General features: G+C 42.8%; 2 protein-coding genes across 4 annotated transcripts in view; one reads left to right on the top strand and one right to left on the bottom strand.

Moving 5' to 3' along the window:
* Nucleotides 1–13,968, top strand: part of ZNF174 (zinc finger protein 174) — a 46,668-nt gene that overhangs the window by 27,674 nt on the left and 5,026 nt on the right. The window contains exon 3 of one of the 2 annotated variants that reach the window (XM_058433917.1): nt 5,409–5,505. The exons of the other annotated variant lie outside the window; for it this stretch is intronic. Coding sequence (XP_058289900.1) covers nt 5,409–5,422 — 14 coding nt within the window. The 3' untranslated portion in view covers nt 5,423–5,505. Of the gene's footprint in view, nt 1–5,408; nt 5,506–13,968 lie in introns of those variants that run through there. 2 annotated transcript variants of the gene reach the window in all.
* The window catches only part of ZNF597 (zinc finger protein 597), a 7,250-nt gene continuing 1,134 nt past the window's right edge, over nt 7,853–13,968 (bottom strand). For both annotated transcript variants that reach the window (XM_058433913.1, XM_032145481.2), the window contains exons 3-4: nt 12,263–12,389; nt 7,853–8,990 (exon numbers count right to left, since the gene is read on the bottom strand). In XM_058433913.1, coding sequence (XP_058289896.1) covers nt 7,876–8,990; nt 12,263–12,389 — 1,242 coding nt within the window. In that variant the 3' untranslated portion in view covers nt 7,853–7,875. The remainder of the gene's footprint in view (nt 8,991–12,262; nt 12,390–13,968) is intronic.

Here is a 13,968-nt window from a genome sequence, read left to right as displayed (position 1 = left end):
TGTCTGGCCTAAACCCTTCATTTTTCAAAAATCTGGGATTTGGGGATTCCTTCCCAATTGTAAGATACTGTGCCCAGGTTTTTGGTTTACATTGTGTCTCAACTTGTTGGTATCCATTTTGATGTGGATATATTCTCAGTTGCCCAGCATGTAGGAGTCTCAACTAGTTTCTATATTTCTCTCAGAGAGAACTGATCCATGTGTAGTACTTATTCAGTGCATCCATCAAGGAAGGAAAGTCAGGAGTCTCCCATTCTGTATCTTGTTGATGCCCAATCAGTGAAATGAAACTTTTTTTGGGCAGGGAGGGAGTTCTCATTCTGTCAGCCAGGGTGAGTATAGTGGAACAATCACAGCTCACTATACCCTCCACCCAGGCTCAAGTGATCCTCTCACCTTAGCCTCCTGAGTAGCTGGGACTACAGGCATGTGCCACTACACCCAGCTTTTTTTTTTGAGACAGAGTCTCCCTCTATCCCCCAGGCTGGAGTGCAGTGGCGTGATCTTAGCTCACTGCAACCTCCACCTCCTGGGTTCAAGCAATTCTCCTGTGTCAGCCTCCCAAGTAGCTGGGACTACAGGTGCGTGCCACCATGCCCAGCTATTTTTTTTTGTATTTTTAGTACAGATGGGGTTTCACCATGTTGGCCAGAATGGTCTCAATCTCTTGACCCCGTGATCTGCCCGCCTCGGTCTCCCAAAGTGCTAGGATTACAGGCGTGAGCCACTGTACCCGGCCTAATTTTTAAATTTTTGGCAGAGATGGGTCTTATTATGTTGCCCAGGTTGGTCTGGAACTTCTGGCCTCAAGCAATCCTCCTGCGTTGACCTCCCAAAGTGCTGGGATTACAGGTGTGAGGCACTGCACCAGCCATCTTTGATAAATTATTCCCTTCAAGCCTATGAGGTATCATTATATATTTATCCTGGAAGCTTTCTTAGTTTTTTTCTAAACTCCTTACAGCTTCTTTGGGTACACTGTTACACCTCTTGCCTACTAGTGACAGCACCAGTATCTATTCTCCTTCTTTTTTTTTTTTTTTTTTTTGACGAAGTCTCACTCTGTTGCCCAGGCTGGAGTGCAGTGGCACAATCTCTGCTCACTGCAATCTCTGCCTCCTGGGTTCAAGCGATTCTCCTGCCTCATCCTCCCAAGTAGCTGGGACTACAGATGCGCACCACCATGCCCAGCTAATTTTTGTATTTTTTTAGTAGAGATGGGGTTTCACCATATTGGCCAGGCTGGTCTCGAACTCCTGACCTCGTGATCCGCCCGCCTCGGCCTCCCAAAGCGCTGGGATTACAGGCATGAGCCACTGCACCTGGCCCTCTGTTAGTCTTTAAGCTAAAACCAACAGTATAAAAGTGACAGAGCCGTAGTAGTTTCAAACAGTGCATAATTTTAAGCATCTACCATGTTCCTGGTCTCTGCTCCCATGGAGACAATGAAATTTTATTAGTTACATAATTAATATTCAATTACAAGCATATTGCTATAAGGAGGGTAAAACAAAGAATGTAGGAATTGAGAGGGATGTTCCAAGTAAAAGGAAAAGTATGTGCACAGTTCTCAAAGTAAAGAGCTTGGTATGTTTGATGAATTGAGAGAAAGTGTAGCTGGAGAGGGGTAAGAGAAAAAGAACAGCTGGAGTTGACACTGGCAGGGAAGTAATGACTAGGAAGGTCATGTTGAAAATTTAAATGTCCCTAAGGACAATGGGAAGCCAATGGAAGATGTCGAATTGGATGATGAGATAATCATAATCATCTGGTACCTGGCCCTCTAGTTCTGTGCAGCAAAGACTGGAAAGATGAACATCCAGTGTTGTCTTCCAGCAATAATGCTGGAACTTTCTGCTGAGTTTCAGGGAGCAAACAATTTTTTAATACTTCTTTTATTAAATGGCAGTGTGTTAGCTGTGTTGACAGAGAACAAGTGTGATAAGAAAGTCATCAGCAGGCTCTTTCAGGTAACCCAGATGAGTACTCTTGGATAGGATGGGGACAGGGGAGACAGAAACATTCAGGTTTTGGTGATACTTTTGAGGTAGAATCCATGAGACTTGATGATTGAGTGGATGTGATGTCTTAGTCTGTTCTGGCTGCTATAAGAAGTTACCATAAACCGGGTAGTTTATAAACAACAGAAATTTTTTTCTCATAGTTCTAGAGGCTAGGAAACCCAGATCAAGGTGCTGGCAGATTCATCGTCTGGTGAGGGCCATTTCCACAATGGCACCTTCTTCCTGGGTCCTCACAGGCTCAAGTACAGTGGGCCAATCATAGTTCACTGTAACCTCGACTTCCTGGGCTCAAGCAATCCTCCTGCCTTAGCCTCCCAAGTAGCTAGGACTACAAGCACCAGCCACCACACCGAGCTAAATAAATTTTTTGTAAAGATGGGGTGTCGCTGTTTCCCAGGCTGGTCTTGAACTCCTGGCTTTAAGCAATCCTCACACCTTGGCCTCCCAAAGCACTGGGATTACAGACGTAAGCCACCACACCCAGCCTGCAGTCTCTTTTATAAGGACACTAATCCCAATCATGAGGGGTCTGCCAAAGTCCCCACCTCCTAATAACATCAATTTAAGTGTTAGAATTCCAACACATGAGTTTTTAGGGTACACAAATATTCAAGCCATACCAAGAGGAAAGAGGGAATGTTTGTTGATAGCATGAGCAATTGTATGGATGTGGCCCCACATACTAGAGGCAAACAGATCAGGGGCTAAAAGCATGAGTTAAGAGCATGTGTTTTGATGCCTGAGAGACATCTAAAGGATGATCTCCTGTAGGCACCTGAATGTAGGAATCTGGAGTACATCGAAGAGAAACTGGAGCTAGACCTAAAGTGAGGTCTTTGTAGCCATGGAAGTGGCTAAGCTCACCTGGGGAGATACCATTTACCAAAGGTAAGCCGAGGGTACATTCCAGCTAACTAGAAGCATATTAGAATTTGGCTGCAGAGAATGCCAAAAGCCTAATAGATTGGTACTGGTTCTAAAGAAAAGATACTCTACCCAGCCCAAGTGAGATGTACAAAGTACCCATTTCAACAAGCCAGAGACACACATGGTAGTCAGGCCCACAGCTCTGCATTGCCTAAGTGAGATTAGAGCTGGGACGGTGGCCCAGAGCTTCTTCTGCAGTCCTAACGCCTAGAATCATGGGATGGAGATTCGTGTTAGTGCCCGACACTCACACCCATGATACCCTCCTGCTGATGCGGAGGAAGAGAGCTGAGGAGTTCCTCCGCAAACGCTCTTACCCGTACTGCTAGATTTACACAGAGATCACCTAGCGATATACAGTGGATATGGCCAGGCACATGGTCACACCCCACCACTGGATCTCCACGGTTCACCACAGCCCACTTGCCCCAGGAATGCGCAGGCGCTGCCGGAAGCGGGCACCGGAAGCGGCTCGGCTCGTGGCTTCCGGTTCCTTACCAGTGTGCCGCTGTAGCGCAAGTCATCTCGTTGGCACTTCCGCTGACCCGTGCAGTTGGTGGCCAAGCTGGAGACCCAGGATCTCCCTGAGGCCGCGCGAGGTCTTCTGGGAGTCCTACTCACCACATCCGCTACTCGGACTCCAAGCTTTAAGTGGCAACCCGCGCCAGGCAGTAGCTGCTCCGTGAAGACAGAGGTTCTTGCCCCTGTACTTCTGTGTACAGCAAAGACGAAAGGAAATTGAGGTCTAGCGCTAGCTTCCCAGAATGATACCAGAATTTTCTGCTGAGTTCCAGGGAGCAAGCGATTTTACTTCCCTTATTAAGTAGCACGAAGTCATTCACTCACTGTCTCTAAACCACAATCGTAACAGTCTTCAAAATTAACCTGATTGCCACCTAAAACCACTGAAGTATTTTTTTTTAAAAAGTTCACTTCATTGCCATCATCATAAAATAGCATTTATTAGAAGCCAAATTGCACATTAGACGTAATCAATAACTTCAGAGCTTGCAAACTAGAGCGAAGACTGATGAGAATACGTCAAAAAGAGTAAGACCCAAAATATTAAACAGTGTAAGTGTATACAATAAATACAATTCTGAGGTATCCAAAGGAACTGGAGATTACAGCACATTCTTACGTTTACATAGAAGAATATTTATATTGTATTCCCCCCTACAGACTTAATGCAAAGAGGAAGGTCAATTTTAAAAGACAAAACACCTGTACTACTTAGATGGGCCTTGGAAAGATGGGTAATGGTCATCTTTGAATCAGATCAATAGCTCTCCTAAATTACAAAACTAAACTAGATGAATACATACACTTCTAATGTAATGAACATCATTTTGTTAAACAGATGGTCAAAGCAAAAACATTTTCCTACTAAAATCCCACAGGGATAACAAGTTTAATGAACATTCAAAATAGACTATTCATATAAACTATAACCTGCTATGTCTCCCTTTGTACACATAGGCAGTAAATTGCAGATTACTTTGATCAAACTCTGCAGTTTCAGATTGTATGACATCTTATGCTGCAGTCACTAGAACATTGCCACTTCATTATATGGAAACTCAGGAGGCAAAGACTCAAAATGGCATTTACTGTGAAATGTCATTTGAGTTTTAACTCCCTGAATTATTGGGTTAGTCATTTTCTATGTTAAATGAGGAGGTGTCAATAGACTACCACCTGTAGCAACAAAGCTCTAAATAAAACTATTTTGAGTCGACCTCATTCAAAACAACTACATTCCACAATTTCTTAAATTACAAAATGTAAACTGCTGACATCTGAATTCCATTGGAAAAATGCTGTTTTCATCAATGATGACTGTTTAAAAGACTGTTTAACTATTCCAGCAATCATGTTAAGGAACTGTTGGATACACATTTTCATCACTGCATCAACAACAAAAACAGAGAAATTTGTCTGAGTCAATTTATTCAACACAAAGTTTTCACTCTCATAGTGTGTTGACTTCCATGCTGTAAAATGCAGTTAACCCATCATTCATAGCAATAAACTCTTGCATTTAGTTTTTCATTCCCATATTAACTTTTATCCAGTATTTGTGAATAGCACCTAACATGGTAGGCTAGTATCTGAGTTAATGACAATTTCATGGAATTTATCTCCATCAGTTGACACTGCAAACAGAAGGGTGAAATGCCATCATCATAAAAAGCCTGAAGCTCAACAGCACATACATCTTTTCCTTCAATTCCCTGGGGGTAAAGCAGCTTGAATTACATCTAGCAAATGTATTTAAGTACAAGTGCACAATAAGCACAACTGAAAATATGCCTATTTCACAGTAACTGACACTTCCGGGATTTTCATTTTTTTCTGCATACCAATCATTAATAGTATTATACCAAAAAGCCATTATAGTTCTACCCACATGTATGTTAATGTTTCTGAAAAGGGCTATTTTTTCTAATCTTTTAGGAAGTTTGTCGTAATCTTGCAAAATCTGGAGAAAACTGCAAAAAAAATTAAGAGGTTAATTGTGAAGGAAGACTCGTGTGGAAAGGCAAACTTCCATATTAAGGTGCAGAACAGGATGTATGGCACAAATTCTCACTTTCTGTTATATATTCTAGGAGCCAAAACAAAAATGACAGCATCCATCTTTTGTATCACCCCCATTCTGTCCAAGTGTCTAAGATATTCCCCTCTACTTTCTGCAGCAACTCTGCTAATCCAGACCTTTCCCAATTTCATCCCCCATCCTGTGACTCATTAGATCTTTGACTGAAATATTAGGGCCCCTGATATGTGCTGATGAGGCGCCTGCCAGTTTCTCCCACTGAGGGCAGAAGCAGGAGAGCAAGGAGGTGGCGTTCTTGTTATTTAACAAAGATCATGGTATCTCAGAGTTGCCTAATAAGTAATCTAACTGGAGACTATCTTTCTACACATTTCAAAGCACCTCAGAGAAACCTGGAAGCTGGTGTCCTGTCTCCTAAGAGTGGAGACATCAGAAACAAACAGCCAAGTCTGACCTTGACATACAGAGCAGCACATAGTCTCAACCGTGGATCTGCAAACAAGAAACAAGACAAGAATGACAAAGAGAGAGAAACTCTCTCTGGGTTAGGGATGTTTTTGTTAGTTTCAGTTTTCCTCTCACCTGAACAGTATCTTCCTGCCTCTACTCAGTAATAAGCGCTTAGCTGAGTAGCCAGCATCTTTTTGTATATTTAGTCCTCAATCTGCTGTTCTGTAGGACCACCTTCTGCTACCTTCCATACAATTAGTCCTCAAGAGTCCTTTATCTTTTCTCCCAGCAAAAATTCCCAGCAACAATTCAATTTTAGCAAATATTGTACTTTTATACTGTCTATTTAAATAGAATGAGAGCATTCTTCCATCCTAATCAAAACCCATGTAAATACTGTTTTGCTGATAGGCATACAATCAACTTTAATGAGAAATTGTATATGAATCTATATTTACAACATTCTGGGTTCTTTAACATTAATAACCATACTATTTAATAATATTTTGCTCCAATATTTATCTATAATAGCAGTATGTAAAGATCTATATATTATCAAGTATTTTGGTTAAAATCTAACAATTTTCTATAGGCATTTTCTTTGGAGATGGAGAGGAAATGTTATGGGTGTTTTTTAAAAAACCAAAACCCAATTAAGACCTTCAGTACTGTACTCTGCCAAGTGTGAAATCTCTCATCTGATTAGAGGGAAAAGAATTCAAACCTGAAGTCCTGGAGAGTCTTCTGCTGCTTTGTAACTGTGTATGTTAGTCAGGCTTTGGGTACAGCACAAAGGGAATGAAGTGGTTCCAGGATGCAAGCACACAGTATCGCCTCCATGAGGACCACCCTTGCCTATCTCAGCTCCCCTTTCCCTGGCTGCCTGCAGTGCTACTACGTGGTGCAAATGCCAACAAATGCTGCAGTCTTGCAGACTGCACGGCCTTTGGCGTCAGAGAGACCTAAGCTTAATGTCAGTTTCACCACAGTGTGATTTGTGTGCTGGGCAAAGAACTGACTTTACCCTCTGAGGACTTCAGTTTCCTCGTTTATGAAACAAAGATTTTTTTTTCTCTGTCACAGATTCTGAAGATTAAATTACATAATATATCCAAAGTAGCTAGCATGCTCACTGAGAAACAATTACAATTATTCAGAGGAAGACAGGTAATGTGCTTCAGTAGCGATTTGAAGGCAAATCTTAGAAAAGAGCAAGTACTTCTCCCCCTCCCCAAGTCCAGCGTCCAGAAAAGGGCTGTGGTTAGACTTCCAAAACTCCTTGCAAACAACTGGGTCCTAAATGCCAATACGTGCCCCTGGCATCAGAACCATGACAGAGAACTCTGGATACTAAAGGCCATCAAAATATAAACTAGTCCACCCATTTGGGAACTTTTACAGGGCAGAAAAAAACTTCTAAACGCCTATGGGAATTCACATGTAAAACAGCAATCTTATACAAGTATTACATTCAAATAGTTATAGCAAAAAAATATATAAAACATATAAAAGCATTTACTTTCCTAGATATGTCTGCAGAACTGGCAAAATATAAATAAATTCTCCTCCTTCTAAAAGTTAGAAACTACGTAAAGAAAATTAAAATAACTCTAGCAAGAGCCTTCATTTTAACGAAAATTGAATTTAAATAAAAGTTGTGTATCTTTTTCTGGCTCACAGTTGAACAGTAACTGAGTTCAAATCCTGGGTTCATTCACTAGCTTTGTGACACGGATTTTGCGTCCCTAGTTATAAAATGGAAATGATACTGCCTAAATCAAGGTTGTGGTGAGAATTAAGTATTACATGGGAATGTGTGTAAAGTGCTTAGCACATTGCCTGGGACATATACAGTAACTGCTTCCCACCATACAGATACTGAAAAGCCCAGTCACTAATAACAAGTTGTTATATTTACGTGGTGTTTTTTATGTGAGTTCGCTTATGAGTAATGAGATGCAAATTCGACTTGAAACTTTTCCCACACACGGTACATTTAAAAGGTTCCTTTACCATGTGGCTCTTCTGGTGGCATGCAAGTTCTGAGTCCAAAGCAAAACTTTCCTCGCATGTTTTGCACTTATGGGGCCTTTCCTCTGTATGAATGTTCTGATGGGAAATAAGCTCAGAGAAACAAGGAAAGGTCATGTCACAGTCAGGACATTGTAAGGGCTTGAATTTTGAGAATGAGAAGAAATTGTCCCCATCATCGCTGCAGCGTTCAGAGTCCTCGTCATGGCTCTTCTCGGAAAGGGCAGGATATAAGGACTGCCTGAACCTCTTCATGCACTTAGTGTGCTGGTACTGGGGGCCTGATATGAATGTTTCCTCAGGCAAAACAAGATTTGGTTTCTCATTAAAATGTTTATCACAGTTAGTAGATTCGTAGGCTTTTTCGGCAGTGTGGCTTTTCTGATGCTGTGCCAATCCCGGGAGCCACATAAAACCTCTACCACATATGCTACATGTATAGGGCTTCTCCTTTACGTGGCTATTCATGTGTCGGGACAGATGCGAGTGCTGGCGAAAGCTGGCACTGCACTTGGCACACTTATAAGGTTTCTCACCAGTATGGATTCTCCTGTGTGTCCTCAGGTTGGCTCTATGATTGAAGATCTTCCCACAGTCACCACATCTATGTTTTTTCTCTCCCGAATGAATTTTCTGATGCAAAACCAGGTATGAATGATCGCTGAAGTTTTGGTCACACTCAGGACATTTGTACACATTTTTGGCTCCTTCCCAGGGAGAATCAAGAATTTCAGAAAGTGTGTTGGTTCCTAAATATTCAGAGAGTTCTACTAATGGGGTGTGGTTTTCAATGGTAACTAAAAGGCTGATGACCCTTCTCTTGTAAGTGGGAGTTCCGCTTAATACTTTCGCTTCAGGGTTTCCAACTCCATCCTCAGAGGATTTTTCTGGGTAAGGGACAAGGGGTGCAGCAATGGGGTACTCTTCTAAGGCAAGCTCATCAAGTTCCATAGACTCTAGGCTTAACTGCTGATTAATCTCAGGCTTGCCTTCCTCTCCTGTTGATAAAAACAAAAGAAAGCAAAACATAGACAATATCTTCAAGGGATACTGGGGAAAAAGTAAGCTAAGGTAGTTACAAAGAGGACCAGGAAACTTTAGAAGGGTTATCCTATAACCCAGACACTAAACACACAAAATCAGGACCAAGCAGACTCTCCTGGCCTCCCAGATGATCCAGTTTTGGGTGAATATCCAAAGGTAAGGAGGAGAGAATAGCTATAACTAAGTCAGAGTCCAGTGGGATAGGTACTAAGGACAATCTCGGTAGTGGCTGTCTAGAAGTGAACTTTTCCAGCTAGTCTATTTAGGCCTCAAGAGCCTTTCATTTTTGAAGCTGTCTCAAGTGACAGAAGAACAATTAACAACTGGAAAAAAGATTAGGATTCATATTTATCAGGAAAGAGAGGGGTTGGGCAGAATGTCTCATGCCTGTAATCTCAGCACTTTGGGAAGCTGAGGTGGGAGCATCACTTGAGGCTAGGAGTTTGAGACCAGTCTGGGCAACATAGTGAGACCCCATCTGTACAAAAAATAATTTTTAAAAATTAGCCAGGCATGGTGGCACATGCCTGTAGTCCTAGATACTCAGGAGGCTGAGACAGGAGGATCACTCGAGCTCAGGAGTTTGAGTTGTGCCACTGCACTCCAGCCTAGGTGACAGAGCCAGAACTCGTTTCTTAAGAAAAAAAAAGGATGACAGCAAGAATGAGGGGGAAAGAAAATAATTTTTAAAAAGAGCCTGGGCGCGGTGGCTCACGCCTGTAATCCCAGCACTTTGGGAGGTCGAGGCGGGTGGATCACGAGATCAGGAGATCAAGACCATCCTGGCTAACACAGTGAAACCCCATCTCTACTAAAAAAAAATACAGAAAATTAGCTGGGCATGGTGGCAGGCGCCTGTAGTCCCAGGTACGCAGGAGGCTGAGGCAGGAGAACGGCATGAACCCAGGAGGTGGAACTTGCAGTGAGCCAAGATCACGCCACTGCACTCCAGCCTGGGCGACAGAGCAAGACTCTGTCTCAAAAAAACCAATAATAATAAAAAAATAAAAAAGAAAAAGAAAAAAAAAGCAATCAAGTGAGCATTTTTCTCCCATAACAGAGAAACACACGGGTTATCAGAAATAGTTTTATTATCACAACGAGAACTCTCCAAAATCTCTTTACCCCTCACTGAGGAAAGATCGAGGTAGAAGGCTGTGTGTACTGCATGAAAATAACAGCCAATCTACTTACAAGGATGGCTGACAAAACTAACATTCCTTTGTAATATTTTCCAACTATTCTTCAGTTATAAAGCAAATATATCAATACAAAAGGAACTTTTCTTTCCAGAGAAACAAAGTTCTAGAATTTTCCCAACTCACTGACTAGAAAGGGCTGCAGTATAGTGCATGGGAATCCAGACAGTACCAAGTGGTTTTGCTGATTTGAGGGGACTAAGTTCAGAGATCAGGGATGCCAAGGCAGCTAGAATTTGAAAGCAAAACAGCAAAGAGGCAGCTGCTTAGAAAGAGAGCTCAGCTCATCTACATGGGGTCCCCTTAAGACTTTCCTGAGGCTAGGTACAGTGGCTCAAACCTGTAATCCCAGCACATTGGGAGGCTGAGGTGGGAGGATCGCTTGAGCCATGGAGTTCGAGACCAGCCTGGGCAATATGGCAAAGCCCCGTCCCTGCAAAAAAACAACAAAAAAAGCCAGGCATGGTAGTGCATGCCTGTAGTGCCAGCTACTTGGGAGGCTGAGATGGGAGGACTGCTTGAGCCTGGGAGGTCAGGGCTGCAGTGAGCCGTGATTGTGCCACTGCACTCCAGCCTGGGTGACAGATCAAGATACTATATCAAAAAAAATAAATAACCCCACAACTTTGGCTGAGTAGTAATTTACAAGTGCATGAAGCAACTACCCAATGCCGTGGAAAGAACCGCCTAAAAGGAATAACGGAGCAATAACCAGTCCATGTTGCCTCCAGCCAAAGTGGAAAGACTTAAGACATTGAGCAGCAATGTCCACGGAAAAATACTGCCTTAGCAGTAACTCAAATCAGCCCTAGCAGAAAGGTTGATCTGAACCTATCCTAACAAAGCAAAAAAAAAAAGCACACCTTGAAACAATCAAACTGACTCCAACTAACTTCACTGCCTCCCACAACAAAGCCCAAAATATTTTTAAAAATACAACGAAATCCCAGGTCCAACAACATAAAATTCTTAAGCTAACATCCGACCAAAATTTACCCAGCAAGTAAAGAAAATATAGAAAATATAACCCATAACTAGAAGACAAATCAATCAATAGAAACAGACCCAGAAATGACATCGATGTTAAAACTAGCAGGAAAAAAAAAGTTTAAATAACCATTATAAATATACTCCATACGTTTAAGCAGACAGATGAAAACATGAACATGATGAAGAGAGAAGTGGAAGAAAGAAAATATGAGTTATTTAGAATAACTAGTTATTCTAGTTATTCTTTTCTGACTAGGACTGAGTATCTAAACTATTCCAAACTATTTAGAATAACTACTTAGAATAAATAGTTTAGATACTCAATCCTAGTCAGAAATAAAATCTACTCAGGCACAAGAGTCCATCTGTGTATGGTTCCCCTTAGGTGAGTAAGGCATAGCACCCCTTAAGAGTAAATCAATCTCCAGTCTTTAGCAAATGATAGTGATCGATACTAATGGGATTTCCCAAGTACAATTGTAAACTGCAACAAATGTTTGTGAAAGATTACCAAATACTGCCATCTCTTGGACTAAACCACAGGCACTGTACTAGACTGAACTTTTGTCTTTAAGAAATCATCTCGGCCAGGCACAGTGGCTCATGCCTGTAATCCCAGCACTTTGGGAGGCTGAGGCAGGCGGATCACGAGGTCAGGAGATTGAGACCATCCTGGCCAACATGGTGAAACCCTGTCTCTACTAAAAATACAAAAAATTAGCTGGGCACGGTGGTGGGCGGCTGTAGTCCCAGCTACTCGGGAGGCTGAGGCAGGAGAATGGGGTGAACCCAGGAGGCACAGTTTGCAGTCAGCAGAGATTGTGCCACTGCACTCCAGCCTGGGCAACAGAGCGAGACTGTCTCAAAAAAAAAAAAAAATCTCATATTTTAAAACTTTTTCTCTCATACAATTATCACCTCCACATAAATGACTCAGGGACAGGTCCCACTCCACCACACCAACATGTGGATAAAGCATGAAGTTCTCATCCTAGAATTGGCAAAAGTTCCAGATGCAGGAAAAACAACTGCCTTACCCATCAAAGCCGCATCCTCCAAACACTCTTTTGTAGCATCTTTGCTGAGGGACCTCTGGGCAGGGTGCAGAGTCACACACTCCTCTTGAGAAAAATACACAGCCAGATCCTCAAAGAGTATTGGTCCCTGAAACATAAGAGCCTGTGTCAGCACAAGAGGTTAGAGGGTCAGTCCCTCACTTAACCTAGGAATGATGAAAAGAGCTAGAAACATCAGATGCATGGGATAAAAGGGCTTGGTGTAAAAGGTTCTTGAGTGCAGGAGTAGGGTAAATGGGTTCTAAGGGGTGGGGTGAGGGTTGGGAAGAAGAGAGTAAACATGGACGTACATTTTTAGGCAGTGGTACAAGGACAGTGGACTGTGAGAATTATTGTCTATCTTGAAAGAGAAAAGATGAGGGAACAGCTCTTAGGGAGGGAACCACTAAGTAAGGATGCTCTAAGAAAAGGAGAGGGTTGGGGCTGGGTGCGGTGGCTCATGCCTGTAATCCCAACACTTCGGGAGTCTGAGTGGGGCGGATGACTTGAGGTCAGGTGTTTGAGACCAGCCTGGCCAATATGGTGAAACCATGTCTCTACTAAAATTACAAAAATTAAGGCCGGGCACAGTGGCTCACGCCTGTAATCCCAGCACTTTGGGAGGTGGAAGCGAGTGGATCACCTGAGGTCAGGAGTTGAAGACCAGCCTGACCAACATGGTGAAACTCTGTCTGTACTAAATACAAAAAATTAGCCAGGTATGGTGGCGCATGCCTATAATCCCAGCTACTTGGGAGGCTGAGGCAGCAGAATCGTTTGAACACAGGAGGAAGAGATTGCAGTAAGCCAAGACTGCGCCACTGCACTCCAGCCTGGACAAGAGCAAAACTCCACCTCAAGCGGAGCTTGCAATGAGCCGAGATCACGCCACTGCACTCCAGCCTGGGCGACACAGCGAGACTCCGTCTCAAAAACAACAACAACAACAACAACAATAAAAACTCCGTCTCAAAAAATAAATAAATTAAAATAAAATGTAATTAGCCGGACGTGGTGGCATGCACCTATAGTCCCAGCTACTTGGGAGGCTGGGCCAGGAGAATTGCTTGAATCCGGGAGACAGAGATTGCAGTGAGCTGAGATCGTGCCATTGCACTCCAGCCTAGGCGTCGCAGTGAGACTCCGTCTCAAAAAAGAAAAAAAGAAAAGAAAAGGAGAAGGTTGGGCAGCCCAGGAAGAATCATAAAGAGATAAAGGTTACAGGATTCTCCCAACATCCTTCCCTTTGCTATTTCCTCTCTTTCGTCCCCATGACACTCATTGCTAAGCTCACTCCAGCACTTCATCCAGGCCTCCCCCACCTTCTCTAATGGTGCGATAATGAATCACCTGGGATTTATTATTACTCAACAAGTGTGGAGTCTCGAAATGTGCTTAATTTAAAAATTCATTCAAATTGGAGAAGTACCAAATCTGTAATTTTGGGAACCATTCCAGAAAGTCACTTTTAATCGTAGCACTTTGGGAGGCCAAGGTGGGAGGATAGCTGGAGGCCAGGAGTTCCTGGGCAAAGCAGCAAGACTCCATCTCCATAAAGAAGTTTTAGGCCGGGTGCGGTGGCTCACGCCTGTAATCCCAGCACTTTGGGAGGCCGAGGTGGGCGGATCAAAAGGTCAGGAGATCGAGACCATCCTGGCTAACACGATGAAACCCCGTCTCTATTAAAA

Source organism: Hylobates moloch, unplaced genomic scaffold (assembly GCF_009828535.3).
Source record: "Hylobates moloch isolate HMO894 unplaced genomic scaffold, HMol_V3 SCAFFOLD_23, whole genome shotgun sequence".
In the NCBI taxonomy this organism is placed as follows: Eukaryota; Metazoa; Chordata; class Mammalia; order Primates; family Hylobatidae; genus Hylobates; species Hylobates moloch.
The sequence above is the reverse complement of the archived record's forward strand: the minus strand, read 5'-3'. Positions and strand labels throughout refer to the sequence as shown.